This window comes from Tachysurus fulvidraco, chromosome 12, assembly GCF_022655615.1.
Source record: "Tachysurus fulvidraco isolate hzauxx_2018 chromosome 12, HZAU_PFXX_2.0, whole genome shotgun sequence".
NCBI lineage: Eukaryota > Metazoa > Chordata > Actinopteri > Siluriformes > Bagridae > Tachysurus > Tachysurus fulvidraco.
In genome coordinates this window covers 6,300,743-6,317,034 of record NC_062529.1, presented here as the reverse complement: position 1 = coordinate 6,317,034, position 16,292 = coordinate 6,300,743, and the positions used below count along the sequence as shown (strand labels likewise).

General features: G+C 36.3%; 1 protein-coding gene across 12 annotated transcripts in view; it reads left to right on the top strand.

Moving 5' to 3' along the window:
• The window catches only part of LOC113660277 (ryanodine receptor 3), a 170,686-nt gene that overhangs the window by 18,125 nt on the left and 136,269 nt on the right, over window positions 1-16,292 (top strand). For all 12 annotated transcript variants that reach the window (XM_047821329.1, XM_047821332.1, XM_047821334.1 and 9 more), the window contains exon 2: window positions 15,931-16,050. In XM_047821329.1, coding sequence (XP_047677285.1) covers window positions 15,931-16,050 — 120 coding nt within the window. The remainder of the gene's footprint in view (window positions 1-15,930; window positions 16,051-16,292) is intronic.

Genomic DNA, 16,292 nt, shown 5'->3' with positions numbered 1-16,292 from the left:
CTCTACCAAGCATTACCATGGATACAGGTTTTCTTTGCAATCAGACAGGAGCTTTACCTGATGCCACCCGTTTAATCCGTCGATCTTGGATTTCAGTAGACTCAGGCGTGGCTCATGCTTTGGATAAGATTGGACATAAGTACCGAATGAGATCTCAGGCAGTTAGCAGGTGTTTGATTTAGCCATCGTCTTAGACTGTCGAATACAATGATCATAATCATCTTATTATTATATACTATCTGCTCTTTGCTCAGAGTGGATTTGTTTTATTACTGCCCCGTAATAACCAGTAAAGTCCCTCCACTGGTTTAATGGGTGTTAATGGGACATTGTGCTGACATTGTGCTGTGCTGGTACAGTCTTGTGTAATTTTCCTGCAGTAAGGAGTTTTGCATTGCTGTAAAGGGAAAGACAGCCAGACCAGAGTGCAGTATCAACCGAAGGTGTGAGAGGGCCATTAGCAGAGCAGCTGACGACACACATTCTGTTTTTATATCCCTTTCTATTGAAAACGGATCACTGAACACCCCAAAATTTGTGCACAATGAGGCACTGATCAAATAAAACATCGGGAGCTTATATTGCACCATACCGTTTTATATAGTTAAGGTACACTACATCAGGCCATTTTAAAGTGTCACCAACTGTTTGTTTTTTTTCTTTAGTACTTTTTGGCTCTTTGCAACACTGCATACCCTGTTACTTTCTGAGATGGAAAGAAATAAATACAATACTTAATCAAAATGAAAAAATCTGCAAGAATATCAGCATCTTTTGTGTAGATTTATCCATCCTTCACAAACACTGCATTTACTCTGCATACATTATCTATATAGTTCTAAGCAAAAATGTAACAAACTGGGAGAAGAATTAGAGATATATAGATATATCCCTCGCCACTTGGCAGTTCAAGTTTCGCGGTTCAAGTTTCGCGGCCTCAGTGCATCGCTGATTTTTCAAAATATTCATTGAAAAATAAAAATGGATGCCAGACAAAGAGAGAAACTCTCTCAGAAGCTTTGTACATACCCACGGGCACTCAGACAATGTACATGATTGGTTCCCGGCGCAAGATCTGAGCTGATAGGCTGCACATCATCGCATCCTCTCCCAGCTTCTTCCTTTGTTGTATCTCGCCACTCTCGTTCACACTGTCAACTGTGTCTCGCGTATTGTGTTTGAAATGAACTTTTCCTTAAGCCCTTAAAATGCCTCCTAAGCGTCATGCCCCTGCAAAAGATTCCTCTAGTGAACCCAAGAGGAAGAGGAAGATGATGACCATCAGTGAAAAAGTCAAACTTAGGGCCAATCCTACTTCGCGGATTTTCACCTATACACATCTATAATTTCACATCTATAATTTCGCAACAAATGACTAAAGAAAGAAAGAAAGAAACAAACAAACAAACAAACAAATGAAATATGCAGCCATTAGAGATCCAATAATACAGTGTAAAATTTATAGTAAAATGCTGGCAGTTGGGTTGCCAGACTGTATTTTTTCTGTATTTTTACATTATCTATACAGGACTGATTTTTTTTTCTACAATTTTCTAAAGGAATATACTTACACACTGCATTTAATACAATAATCTATCTGTTACCACTGGATACCATTCGATTCACATCCATGACATTTCTGTTGCACCTTAACATATTTGATATATATATACACACACACACACACACACACACACACACACACACACACACACACACACACACACACACACATATATATATATATATATATATATATATATATATATATATATATATATATATATATATATATATATATACATATGTATATTACATATACTGTATAGTGCTACCGTAAGTATGTCTATTAGTTCACTGTGTGTACTGACTATGTATGAGCATAATGCACATTTTCACATTTGCACATTTTCACCTGTTCATTTCACTGTATGTTAATTGTTTCTGCAATTTCTGGAGCTCGCTCCGAAGAATTTCACTCACCAAGGCACGCGCTGTGGTGATGTGACAATAAAAGTGACTTGACTTGACTTAATATCAGTATGACTGCAGTATTACATTGTATTTATACAGGGAAATACTTTTCATACTTTATTTCTAGTATGAATCACTAACCAATGAAAATTTTGTTTATATCTGTCATAACAGCAAAGTAAAAAGGAAACGGTAAACAGCATTTCAAAACACCTGTTTTAAACCGAATAATTTATGAACAAGATGAGATTTTTAAATGAAAAAAGCAGATATGAAAATGCATTAAAAACTGAAAGTAACAGTTGACAATTAACAATGCAGTAATCTTCATATTAAGTCATTGAATTCTTAAAGCTGAAAACATAAAAGCAAGCAGATTATTCAGACTGAAATGATAAAAAATACTGTTTCCAGAGAAGGTTGTTTAAAGGACAAATGGTAACTTGTGCTGTGTAACGTGAAATATCAAAGTTAAAAAACATAGCAAAGCTTTAAAACATAATTCACCCACTACTGCCTTATCTTATTATCAAGAATTATAATTGTTCCTACAGACTTTACCGAAGTTTGGCTGTAGTACAGGCACAAAAGTCTGTTCTCATCATCACATTAAATCCTGAATAGGGTTTAATAAAGCACAGGAATTCAAATGTATTTGATAGACCTAGAAACTTCAACAACTTCAGTCCAAGAATGAAATGGCTCTACCATATGATACTGTATTATGGATGAAGGAACTAAAAACATCTGTTCGAAACGACCTGTAAATATATACAGTAGTAAAGTTGTTATAGTATACACAAATTTACAGTAAGTCTAAACACTTACTGTACATTTAGATACCTAAAGATAGGCATCGTCGGAATGTGTACCTTAAAGTATCTTTCCCTTTCAGATGAGTCGACATTATCAATGTATAATAATTTAATAATAACACAGTAGGCTTGTGTGATTGATTTTTTACCGATTGTGTCTTTTAGCATTTTAAAATATCACTATAAACCATTTGATTATCAGAAATTGATGCCTTATAAAGACAGATGTTTAAAGACGATGTTTTAAGCAGAGAGGGAGTTGTATAATCATTTTATTACCAGCTAAGAAGTTAGAATGTCATGGCAATTACAAAAACTCAGGACATAACTAAATACTTGTCAGACATTGGCAAAGTCAGCATACAATGGGTTGGATTGGGTGATCTACAGTAACATTTCACTTGGGAGGAATAAGAGTGCTCTTATGGCAAAATGCTGACTATTAGCAATAATAACTATTCGGTTTAACGTCCACAGACAAAAACATAGCAGACTGCTAAAAGAGAGAGAAACAGATTTGATGTGTGACTCAAACACAGTCATGACTATATCAATGATTACACCGCATCTAAACATTAACCCTTTACCTGAACATTAATCCTTTTCATTTTGTCATGTTTTAAATGAAAAAAAAAAAGACCTAGACAAAATGCATAGAGCTGGAAAATATATAATCAGGGGACAGTAACTTATCAGCATATACAAAAAAACAAATGTGTCAGAATGAAACCAAATGAAACATTCACTGATGTGGCTCTCAAGGGGGTGTGTAAAGTTGTGCACAGTGGTTTTTTTTTTTCAGTTCTGCTGTTATCACTTAGTAGTCACTTAGCTCTCTTTAGTGCTGGATGTGTTTTCGAATGCCGAAATTCTCCGTGACCGAATATATGATTCACAATTGCTGCAGTGAGCATTGTGGCCTGACTTGAATCAGCAAGGAAAGGCAGCCAGAATGCAGCAGTGTGTTTGCGCTGTGTGTGTAGTACTGTAGCTCTTTGTGTGTATTCTGTTTTTATCGAATTTTAGAGAACAAGGAGCTTATAACCTCAAGTAAGGTGATGACAGTCATGGTAATAGTCATAGTGTATGAGCTTTTGTGACAGATATTGGACAGATATCTGGCACTTTCAGGACACTGTAATATTCAGTAAGCACCAGAACTTACTAGTATGCTGCAGTGCTTCTACAGTATGCACCTTAAATTTTTGGAAGAAAAACAAAACTCCTTGCTTGCTGCTGACTGAAGCCATTACTGTTTATCTCAAAATTTAAGATTACTGAACAGTTATTTATTATTTATTTAATCAACATAGCTATTACATGTATGCCTCAAAGCAATGGGATCAAGCACTTTCATTACCCTTTTGAACCCTAGTTTCTACTGTTCTAAACGGGAGCATGTACTTCGCTATAAAATACAAAATTGTTCTCATACTATCCTTGCTTCTTTTTGAACTCCTAATCGAAAAGGTAGATACAAGCGACTTCTGCAGGGATTTACTGCCAGACTACAAGAAGAGGCTTGTTTATGAATTTGGATGCTAGTGCTAGCAGTGTTGGACTGCATACAGTCTATGCTTCTCTGTATACTCAAAGGATGATACCGTCTCAAGTATGAGAAAAGCTTTGTTGGGCTTCCCGTCTTCTTTCGCACACATCGCCTACACATTCTACAACAAACATGCTGTATATGCAGCTTTTGAAATCCAAACCTCTTCTATATCACTGGAATTGCATGATCTCTTTTTGCCGCTTGTCAATCATCTTCACTGGATGTTCAGCTCTCAAGCTCATCAAATCAAGTCAAATCAAGTTTTTTTTAATTGTCATTTTAACCATATCTGCAGTATATGTTGCAGTACATAGAGAAATGAAACAGCATTCGTTCAGGAACCTGATGCTACTTAAAGACATAAAGCTACTTAAAACAACAAGAAACTAGGAGTTTCTGAGTCCAATCAAGTTTTTACTGTTATTTATTTGTAAAATCCCAAAAAAATCTTCTTCCTTTCCATTTGCCTTTCAGCTATGTGACCTTTACATGGCGTAATTACAGTAGCATCATTATGTCCAGGAAGACTCGCAGTGGATGCAACAACATTGAGGATCTTGAAAAAATTATGCAAAAGTGTTTACTACTTGAAAATTAATATTGAAAATAAATATTGAAAATTGCTCAAAAAAAAAAAAAAAAAAAAAAAATCAATAGCATTTTTTTGCCCAGCCTTAACATATAACCCAATTTATTACACAGTCTGAAGAATGTATTGAATCGAGAGTCTTGTATCAAACTTACAAACTCTCAACCTTGAATTCCTTTTAGAGCACAGGGTGTAGATCATGAGTAGTTCAGTTGTAGTGCAGCCTCACATCCTTCTCAACAACAGCAATAACAATGCAAGGTAGAACGATTACCATGCAAAAACATCTACACTCGGTCGAGTAAAAGGCACAAAGAAGCTGCAGTGAACAGGTGGAGGTCAGTGCGGTTTCTGAGGCTCAGGGAAAGCTGAGTCTGCAGATCTCAATTTGGTCAATATTTATGCAGGGAAAGTTACACATATTCAGAGATGGCTTGTGCACATGCTGAAATCGCGTATAAAATACCACGTGATCCAGGACATCCTAGATTGAACACACACTTGTGCAGACCAATGAATGTACTGGAGCCACAGAATACTAAATTGAAGTCATCAAATTCATAAATCTTTATGCATAGTGTGATTGATATTTTTTTTCAGGTAACAATTACACTTACCCTAAGTCCTGTTCATAACTTCATCCATATAGATAATTTTGTCTCTTATCAATATACATTTTTCTACTTTAATGTCCATTGAAACAGGAAGTATTCACAACCTGTGAACTTATAATGAATTTATTTGGGGTTATACTGTATGTCAGTGTATTTATTTAGGGTTATATATCATGGCCTATAATACTAAAGTGGACGGAAATATTAATATTTAGAAATAAAAAGCAACCAGTTACCATTAGAAGTGACCTGATTAATTTTGTGAACCTGTGTGCAATTAAAGTGTCACATGAAGTCTTATTTGGTGACTCACAACAGAGCCAGACGATTCATCTACAAACCTTTCTTTACATAAGTTGAGAAGAGGTGACTAGCTTCAAATTCTGACTTGGAGCCATAACTTTACTGCCATGGTTAAGAAGACATAGGGTTCCGTTTTTCTTAAGAAGACTGGAGAAGGCTTATCTACTGTATCTGCACAAATACTGCTGATTTTTTTTAGTGCTGTAAAATTGAGAGCATTCTGACAAACTGCATCTCAGTGTTGTATGCCAATACCACAATTTCTAAGACAGACTCTCCAACGAGTAGTAAAAATTGCTAAACATATTGTACCTGTCCAGCTCCGTGCAATTACAGAAATCCACAATGGACGTTGCATGTGGAAGGTCAGGGGCATCATCAAAGACTCCTCTTATTCCAGTTATGGACCGTTTCCCCCTCCCTTCAGGGAAGCGCTACGGGAGCCGGTACTTGTCCCAGTCATCTTAGGAATAGCTTTCTTCCCTCATAGGTCATCCTTCTGAACTATAATTTTTAGTGCACAATTTACAGAGCTTACAGTAACTGCTACAGTTTTTCATTACCTTGCACTTTACTTCTACGGGTAATACTTTACTTTATTTAACTTATTTGCACTCCTGGTCAGAAAATAATTTCATTAAGTTCAGGTTAACAACAGTATCAGACAAAATGAATACTTACAGTATTAATTAATTAATAGCATCATACTTTTTAGAGTCGAAGGTTTTCTGTGTGTACTTAGATCACATAACTTTAGTTTCAATGTTGTTCAAACTGTCAGGCAATGGCACTGGATTTAATACAGTTCTTTGTTAAACATCGCTACTATTGCTGTTGGCTTTCAGTTCTCCAAAGAAACTATAGATATCAGTAAGAAGTGAGTAATGAAAATGATTTGACATTAATGGCATTAATGATCTAATTACTTGAGATGCATGGTACTGTTAGCCTTGGTCATCTCTGGCTGGCTTGGATCTTCGCTGAGGATGGATTAAGTTGTCCAGGCCAATTATAAAGTAATGCGATTTACATAGGTTCAATGTAGCCCATCTCTGTGATGAATACATCCTTAGTAGCAGTATTTCTTGATATTTTATGCTCAGCTTAATAAAGACCAGGATAAATTTTAATAGTAAATACTGTTATATTCAATTCAATTTAATTCAATTCGAATTTATTTGTGTAGCGCTTTTAACAATGGACATGGTGTCAAAGCAGCTTTACAGAACATAAGAAACATAATACAAAAAAATGTATATTATACAAATATTAATATAATACAAACATTCAAGATTAATATTAGACTTATATTTAAATGTATTTGTATTTATCCCCAGTGAGCAAACTTGATGTGACTGAGGTGACTTTGGGAAGGAAAAACTCCCTTGCATGGAAGAGGAACCCATCCTCATTTGGGTGATACTGGAGGGTGTGATTATAAATATACAGTTTGGCAATTGTGTATTGATTAGGAGGTTGTTGTCCTCAAAGACCACATGAATTTGGCATCTCCTCTAAGAATGTCTGAATACTTCATTACACGTAACACAAATGGAATAATAGATAGAGCACAAATAGAGCACAAGATTATGGGAAGTACAGTATTATGTGTACGCCTGACTGAAGAGTTTTAATCTACATCTGATCTAGGAAAGTGTGTCTGAGCCCCAAACACTATCAGGAAAATTTTGGGAACTAAATACAAAAACGCCCTACCACCTTTAGTAGACTTAGATTTTCTGAGAACTACCAGAAGTCCTGGGTTTTGTGATCTCAGACAGACTGGTTAGATACGTGGAAGTTAAACCATTTAGATACTTGTACATAAGTAACTTAACAAGTAGCCAGTGTAGAGATGATAAAATTGGGGTTATATGGTCATACTTTCTTGTTCTGTTGAGAACTCTGGCAGCTGCATTTTGGACTAACTGTAGCCTATTTATTGAAGATGCAGGACAACCACCTAGTATTTACAAACACGCATTACAATAGTTCAGTCTAGTGGTCATGAATGCATGAATTAGCTTCTCAGCATCAGATACAGATAGGATGTTTCTTAGCTTGGCAATATTTCTTAAGGTGGAAGAAGGCTGTTTTTGTAATATGGGCGATATGATTCTCAAAAGACAAGTTGCTGTCTAATATAACACCCAGGTCTTTCACTGTCGAGATAGCAGTTACAGTACATCCCTCTAAATAGAAGTTGAAGTGTGAGAACTACTGTGTACTGGGTTTTGAGCCGATAAGTAATATTTCTATTTTAACAAAATTTAACGACAGAAAATTACGGGTCATCCAGTCTTTTATATCTTCAATGCACCTGGATAATTTAGACAATTTAGATATTTCATCTCGTAATGATGAGATGTATAACTGGGCATCGTCAGCATAACAATAAAAACTAATTCCATGCCTTATAATAATGTATATTAAGAAAAGCAGAGGTCCTAAGACTGGTCCTTGAGGGACCCCATAATTAACTGGCAATAAATTGGAGGATTCTTTATTTACTGCTACAACATTATATTGATCAGACAGGTAGGATCTAAACCATCTTAATGCCTGTCCCTGTGTGAATACATGTGTAATTTTGTAAGCGATCTAGGAGAATGTTGCGATCTATAGTGTCGAACACAGCAATAAGGTCAAGTAGAACTAATAGTGATATGCAGTCTTGGTCCGAAGCTAAGAACATTTGTAACTTTAACAAGTGCTGTTTCTGTGCTATAATGGGGCTGGAAACCCGACTGAAACTCTTCAAAGCTATTGTTCTCCTGCAAGAAGAAGCTCAATTGAACAGACACAACCATTTCTAATATTTTTGACATAAATGCAAGGTTTAAAATGGGTCTGTAATTTGATAGTTCTTTTGGATCTAAATTAGGTGTCTTAATGAGGGGCCTAATAACTTCTTAAAGAGGGGCTGCCAACTTGAAGGATTTAGGAACGTGACCTAAAGATAACGAGGAGTTAATAATATTAAGAAGAGGCTCTAAACTGTATGTAACCCTTCTTTCAGTAATTTAGTTGGAATAGGAGCTAACAAACATGATGTTGATCTAGCTCTTCCTGTCCCACACTTCCAGTCCTGAGACTGGATCATGAGATGCTGTCAGGGGTTGAACATCAACTATTTTGTTCCTGATACTTTTAATTTTATCAGTAAAGAATCTCATAAATTCCTCACTACTGAACTGTGAAGTAATAGTGTTTTCAGGTATCTGATATTTTTGATAAACTAGCCACTGTGCTAAATAAAAACCTGGGATTGTTTTGATTATTTTCTATAAGTTTGCCAAAGTGCTCAGCCCTAGCAGCTTTTAAAGCCTGTCTATAGCTCGACATGCTGTCCTTGTAGGCAATTCTAAAAACCTCTAGCTTACTTTTCTTCCACTTTCGCTCGAGGTTAACGGTTGCTTTCTTGAGGGTGCGAATATGACTATCATACCATGGTGCAGGTTTTTTTTTTTACTCTAAGCTTCTTTAATCGGATGTGGGAAACAGTGTCTATTGTGCAAATAAACATTTATGTGCCTATGCTGTTAGTCATTTCATCTAAATCGTTTGCGTTTAAGGGTATAGTAAGAACTTGAGACAGATCAGGCAGATTATTTGTGAATCTGTAATTAGTGGTCGGGAATAATAGTTTGATAATATGGTGAGAGAAGGTTAATCTGTTTTACAGGTAGTGTGCACAGTATGATGTAATGGTCTGTGATGTCTCTACTTTGAGGTATGATATCTATATCACTGACATCTGTGATATTATTAAATCTAGCATATGATTAGGACAATGAGTTGGTATAGTGATTTGTGTAACCACAAATCAGTTTAGAAAGTCCATAAATGCAAGTCCTAAAGCATCGTTTGTATTTTCAACGTGAATGTTAAAATCTCCTACAATCAACACTTTATCAAAATAAACCAATAGGTTCAAATTTCTTTTTGCAGATTCTCTAAGAAAATCAGCATAGGGCCCTGGGGGTCTATACACGGTTGCCAGAGCAAGTGACAGCAGTAGATAGTAACACCACCTCCACGACCTGTCTGAGGAGACTCATGCTTATAGATATATCCTGACAGGGTTTACTTTAGACAGTGAATTACTTTACGGATACAATACTTTAGAGAAAAAGTGTATTTGCAGATTGTAAAGTATGCGTCCAATTGCAGATATCAATACTGAGGATGTTATTGATTTGAAACCCTACACTGTTTTTGGATTGGATCGGACATGTTTTTAGAATAGTATTACATAAATTGGAAAGTTGCATCTCTACTGGAATTTTCTTACCAAAATAGTAGCACTGCTGACTGCTCCTGGGTTTTAAAAACATTGCCCTGTAATTTTGTTTATATCCCAGATGCATTTATTTGTGCTCTCTTGATGATACTGGCATTTTATCTAGTGGAAGAACAGTGGGTTGGATAGTCATAGTTGGTTACTCTTCATTTGCTTGTGTATAGCTGCAGGTATAATACCGACTAGATTGTCTTATTACTTTATAGACAATAGGAAAAGCCGTGTTTCTCCATCTAAGGATTATTTCTTGTTGGAGATTTCCACTGGTGTTTGGCAGTAATAGTAACAAGCATTATTTTTGCACTTGTGTGGGTGAGACAGTATGCAGTGAGGGATATTCTGGTATTATATTGTTGTCTATATAAACATACACTTTTAACTATTTGATAAACTGTCAAAACAGCACCATGACTGCCAGAGAAGTAGTTCAGAGCTCAGTGATTGCTGACAGAGGCTGTGGTTAGCTCTATATTTGTTTTATGTAGCACCATGGTCCTGGAGAAAGTTTCACTGTGTACTGCAACAGCTATATATGGTTGATATGACAATAAAAGCTTCTTGACTTGACTTGGTAAAAGAGTGTAATCAGAGCCGATCGGCCCTATGCGTTCATTACGCAAGTTGCGTAGGGCCCCGCAAATTACACAAGGCCCCCTTCCCCCTGCCTCATTTTACAGTGCATGTTAATGTTTACTGTATAGATGACAATATGGAGCAGAGCTATCCATCTGGCCATGAAAAGAGAACAAAAGAAACACAATGAGAGTGAAAAGCGAGAACAGCAATCGGGTAAACTTGTGTTCTCTTCAAGTTTGATGTCAGCAAGAGCAAATAACAGTAAAGTTAAGTTGATGTGATTCTGTCTCTAGTCTCTATCTCACTAGCTAAATTAGCTGTGCAGTGCTGCCAGACACAAAAATCACTGACACGAAGACTTACAGCAAGATTACAGATTCCAAAATGGTTGAATACAGAGTATATATTATAAAATATTCCATTCAATAAAGATTTGTTTATACCTCATTCAATTCTGTATTGTTTTACTCTGACCGAGAGATGGAGCAAACTTTTTTAAAAGGAGGGAGGTTTGTAGTGGGAGCAGTGGGGTGTCAAGTGTGAATGTGTGGCAAATGGTTTACATGGCTCATGGGTCAGGTAGGAGGGCCACTTAGCAGAATTTTGCTTAGGGCCCCAGTGAGGTTAGGACCGGCTCTGAGTGTTATGGATGGTAGATGGTGTTATGATTGCAGCTCTGTATTATATATATATATATATATGTGTGTGTGTGTGTGTGTGTGTGTGTGTGTGTGTGTGTGTGTGTGTGTGTGTGTGTGTGTCTTAGAAACACACACCGTATGTACTGGACTTGATAGCCATGACTCATTTGTTCTCTGAGGGAAATAGTATGTCTGAGTTAATAATCATATATTGTGGCAGTGCAGTTTCCGGGCAAATTAGTCTCTTGGTCTGTGTGTGTGTGTGTGTGTGTGTGTGTGTGTGTGTGTGTGTGTGTGTGTGTGTGTGTGTGTGTGTGTGTGTGTGTGTGTTTGTTCTCAACCAGACATATGATAACGCTCACGTCATCCTCGTTGTGAGTCACAAGAATAAACATTTTCCCTGAATCACGCCTACCATACTCTGAGTCATTTTAGCATTTTTGTGCAGTTCAAACTACACAAATCAGTTCATCAGGAACCAAAAGGCCAAAAGCATCCAGTTAGGCTGCATCTTTTCATAGCAATAATTTAACAGCAGTATTTCAGAGTTAATCGCCACTTAACCTGATTTTACTGTACGGTTAATGAAATGGCCATCTACATGGACTCGCTGCTTATTTAATCTGCCTTTCTGGCTCTTTCATATCCTTGATGGTCTTCCTGCTTGTTTTTCTGTGAGGATAAAATCAACTGTCAATGAACAGATGTGTAAAACGATATACTTATAATTGAACTTATAGATTATTAAAAAATAGGACCGAATTATTACATTTGGGTTCAAGACCAAAAGTTACTCAGTCACAGGGTTGAGTGAAACAGATAGTCTGGCTTGTTGTCCTAAGAATCCCCTTTTAATTAAAGTGTTAAATCTCTGAACTTTGCAGTAAATAATAATAATAAAAAATACCATCAAAATTCCATCAAATACAGGTCCAAAAGCAATGTTATATTTGGCAGAAGTATTTTGGTGTGAACTAGAAAGGCTGTGAGGTAAATTTTTAGAAGTTAACAGTAGGGAAATATCTTCAACAAAAGGGCAAACGTCACTTATAATCAGCTGTGAGGTTATTTTAGTCAGAAAATATCCTGGCTATTAATCATCCTGAATCTACAAATATAAATTTAACAGCAAAAGGTAACAGCATAGTAGGTAAACATACAGTACACAATTACAGAGCCTATAGAAAGTCATCATACCTTGTCATATCTTACTCTCTGGTAAATACAATAAATGTATTTTTGAGTTGTATGTACATATTATAAAGCTCATGATCAGAGTGAAAATAACATTTTAATTGTGAAGGATTATTAAAAATGAATGAGTGAAATACTTGGTTTGATAAAGTGATCATCTCATTAGATTATACTATTATAAACTCAGCACTTTGACTCAACTAGAGCAATACTACAAGGAAGAATGCACAAATATTCCCCAATCTATTTGTGCAAAGCTAATACAGCCATATCCAAAGAGATTAATAGCTGTAATTATAGCGAGGAGTGGCTCTACAAAGTATTAAATCAGGGGTTTGATGACTTTTGCAACCCTTGTATTCCACTTGTTTGGTTTTATAGTAGTTTTCTAAACTTTCAAAGTAATTGTCGCCTTTCTCTTTCATTAGTTTGATGTTGCAAGACAAAATTTGTAAATACAGCTGGAAGGGAATTTTTTTTTTGATTTGAGGATGTTTTGATTTGAGGATGTATGACAAAAAAAGTAACTATTTTTATAAGTTTGCTTACTTTTATATAGGCACTCTATACACTTGTTCATATACAGTAGTAATAGTGTCTTGCTAACATGGTTATACAATTACGCTGATAGAATACATTGTTTAGATGTCACTTACTGGAATGATGTACAGTAGAGGATCAAATGTGCTGCTTGTACATTCTTTATATATTGTACATTCTTTTCATGTAAAAGTTTTTACCATGCTATTGTTGTTAACACTAAAGGTCCTTGCTACTGTATATCACTATGTAAACCCAGGTGGTTCATCACTTAGTTATAGACCAAGGGTTAGTGATTGATGTCCTTGAATACAAGTTTCCTTTGGAACTAGTGGAGTCCACATATCACAGTCATGATGACGGTTTGTGACATACCCTGATAGTGCACTCTGCCAGACCACATACGACCTCAGAATCCACTCGTAGTGATGATACTGTTCTTTATTGAGGATGAGCAGTGCTTAAAATTCTGCTATTGTTTTTCAAACGATGATGAAAAAAATAGCTCAAAATCACCACAGCTTGAGAATCTGGTGAACTCCATGATGCTGCTTCATAAATATCCAAAGTGACAACTATTGTAAGTTTGCTCATGAAGTAGCCATAATGCATGTAGATGGTGACTTTTAACCTGCATTGAGTTAACTGAATTCTCAGACTTGACTGGAATTGAGCACGATCTTAATTCAGTCACAGCATCACAAATTAAACAGTAAATTACATAAGAAACAAAATTAGAATGCTATTTTAGTGTCTTTTAATCTACTTCCTCAACTCCTTGACGAAAGTGGGCCCGCAGTCATGTGGTGTTGATTTTGTTACTAAGACAAAATGAACTGTAAGTAAATCCGGCAACTGGTAAAGGAAGTAGAAGCTGAAGTAGAACTGCATTTTGCAATGGCCTGATTTTTAGAATAAATATAGTAAATATATACATTTTACTTTCCTCTCATATCAGTAATAATTTAGATTTTCTAGTGAGATTGTTGTTTCTTAATAAAATGAAGCAAAATTATTCGGGCAAAGGATTTAAAAAACAAATTATGAAATTAAGGATATTAATACTATATAGTAATATTTACTATAATACTACTAGAATATTTTCTCTGGACTCACTAAATTACATACTTTAGACTTCTTGATGAACCTTTAAATCATCAACTGTATCTAAATAGATATTGTTAATAGGCAAAAGTCATAATAATTCTAAAGCATTGATTAGTGTAAAGAAAAATCTATTTGACCCGACACAGTAATGAACAGTTAGAAATGGCTCATCCTGTTCTCCACTGTTTATTTATTTATGAGTCTGTCAAAATCAGGTCAATATTGAATGGAGAGACATTAGTTAGGGACCACGACTAAGTGCTGTTTTGGCTGTTACAGTGCTAAAAACTTTTTTGCATGTACAGTACATTATTGATAGCCAAAGCGAGCTAGCATCTCAGAACGAATTATGCAGGAATAGAAAGGTTTTTATAATTTTAGTTTATAGTTGGTCACAGTTTTGGTCCTTTTTATTTCTCGCTTTTAAAGTCTAAAACTAACTGTTGAAGTGGTTACTGTCATGTCTGTAATATACACCTTTCCTACCTGCTGCACTCTGGTTTCTGCAGACCAGCTTCTGATTAAAATTGTGCATTTGTTTATTGTAGTGAACCACTCTCCTCTTCTGTGCAGCCAGATCAGCACATTTTGTTGCCTCACACAGACAGGGCAGTATTTCTTACTTCTTTTTCCAGTAAATAAATGTGGTCACCAAATAGGACACCTAGCATATTGTTTGAGGTTGGCATATAGCAGCATGGACACGGATTAACGAGCCTTATAGTCTTAACAATCTTTTTAGGTGTGATAAAACATATTGTGTATAATCATCAAAAACTTCAACACATACTGTATATCCTGCAGGAGCAACAAAAAATTGGGGAGTTGGTAATGGCATTGGCCTAGTTATTGGAAGGTTGTGAGCACGGATTGTCTGCTGAGACCCTGAGCAAGGCCCTTATCCATCAACTGCACAGTTATAGAGTATACATTTGTGAGGGGCAGTGGTGGGGCACTGGGTAAGGCTCTGGGTTGTTGATTGGAGGATCGGGGTTCAAGGCCCAGCACAGCCAAGCTGCCACTGCTTAGCCCTTGTACAAGGCCCTCAACCCTCCCTGCTCCAGGGGTGCTGTACCATACCTGGCCCTGCACTCTGACCCCAACCTCCTCAGTTGGGGCATGTGAAGAAAAGAAATCCACTGTGCTGTAATGTATATGTGGTGATAATAAAGGCATCTATGCCCCCTTTCTTCTTCTTCTTCTTCTTCTAAATGAGATACAAATATATATTTTTTTGGATAAAGCTGTCTGCCAAATGCCTAATCAGTGTATAGTATATTGATTAATTAAAACGGTATCAGATATCACCTTCACATATAAAATGAACATCTTTAATTTTTTCAATTCTATTTTATTTATAACTCCAACAATATTGCTTTCAACTCCAACAAAAACTTCATATAAATAATGTGAGCGATATCAGAACATCTCCAAGGCTCCAGGTTCCCCAAGTTTCAAAGCCAAAGTATAAAGGTGTTTTATTAGAATGTCCAATCTCCCTTTGACTTTTCTATATGGAAATGCTGTTTCAGAAATATTCTCCTATTTCCAGAAATAGTTGGTGAAAATGTTTTAGCGAGCATGAAGCCACTCACAGTATAAACCCATAAACAACCCCTTAAACAACAACATTTTATTCTTGTCACTTTCCGTGAAACGATTATAGGTGCCTAAGTTCGTTAATGTTTTTAACCAAAAATGTGTGTATGTTATTCTTAACAGGATGATGAGGTGGTGTTGCAGTGTGTGGCCTGCATCCAGAAGGAGAATCGCAAGTTCTGTCTGTCTGCTGAGGGACTTGGCAATCGGCTTTGCTACTTGGAACTCACTTCTGAGGCCAAGGTAAACATGGAGATGCTAATTTGGCTTATATATTGTCTGAGGAAGGGCACAACAGTAACAAGACAATCACAACAGGAAGGTTGGTATTGCAAACATAATATATCGCGCAAGACTTACTTTGCCTCAAAGGTGTGCATTGGGACTTGGATACCATGGGACCCAACAAAAAAGTGGGCGTTTTTTGCTGTCATGCAGAAAGGAGAAGGAGGTTGGTTATAAACATTGTGTGGCAATGTAGCGAT